General features: G+C 36.9%; 1 protein-coding gene across 1 annotated transcript in view; it reads right to left on the bottom strand.

Annotated features, from left to right (window-relative positions):
* Positions 1 to 504: 504 nt before the first annotated feature.
* Positions 505 to 605, bottom strand: part of LOC103213541 (olfactory receptor 6C4-like) — a gene marked incomplete at its 3' end in the record, with an annotated part of 3,645 nt that continues 3,544 nt past the window's right edge. The window contains exon 2 of the mRNA XM_007959291.2: positions 505 to 561. Within this exon, the coding sequence (XP_007957482.2) occupies positions 505 to 561 (57 nt within the window). The remainder of the gene's footprint in view (positions 562 to 605) is intronic.

The raw sequence follows: 605 nt of genomic DNA, 5'->3' as shown, positions 1-605 counted from the left end.
AGTATTCCATTTTGTGGATATACCATAATTTGGTTATCCACTCATCCATTGATGGGCACTTTTGTTGTTTCCATCTCTTTGCTATGGTGAATTGTGCTGCAATGAACATAGGTGTACATGTTTGTTTGTGTGCTATCTCTTACCTCTTTAGGATATATTCCTAGTAATGGTATTGCTGGGTCAATTGGTACTTCTATTTTCAGTTTTTTAGGAAACACCATACCATTTGTCACAATCGTTGTACCATTTATAATCCCACCAGCGGTGCACAAGAGTTCCAGTCTCTCCACAACCCCACCAGCATTTGTTGCTATCTGATATGTTGAACTTTGCTATTATTGCTGGGGTGAGATGATATCTCATTGTTGTTTTGATTTGCATCCCTCTAATGTTTAATGATTGTGAGCAATTCCTCATGTGTTTGTTGGCTGCTTGTATATCTTCTTTGGTAAAGTGTCTGTTCAAGTCTTTTGCCCATTTGTGAATTGGGTTATTTCTCTTTTTGGTGTAGAGGTATTGAAGTTTTCTATAGATTTTGGAGATAAGTCCTTTGTCAGATATGTCATAGGCAAATATTTTCTCCCAATCTGTAGGTTCTCTTTTTA

Source organism: Orycteropus afer, unplaced genomic scaffold (assembly GCF_000298275.1).
Source record: "Orycteropus afer afer isolate SDZICR_OR568_19922 unplaced genomic scaffold, OryAfe1.0 scaffold06055, whole genome shotgun sequence".
NCBI classification, from domain to species: domain Eukaryota; kingdom Metazoa; phylum Chordata; class Mammalia; order Tubulidentata; family Orycteropodidae; genus Orycteropus; species Orycteropus afer.
The sequence above is the reverse complement of the archived record's forward strand: the minus strand, read 5'-3'. Positions and strand labels throughout refer to the sequence as shown.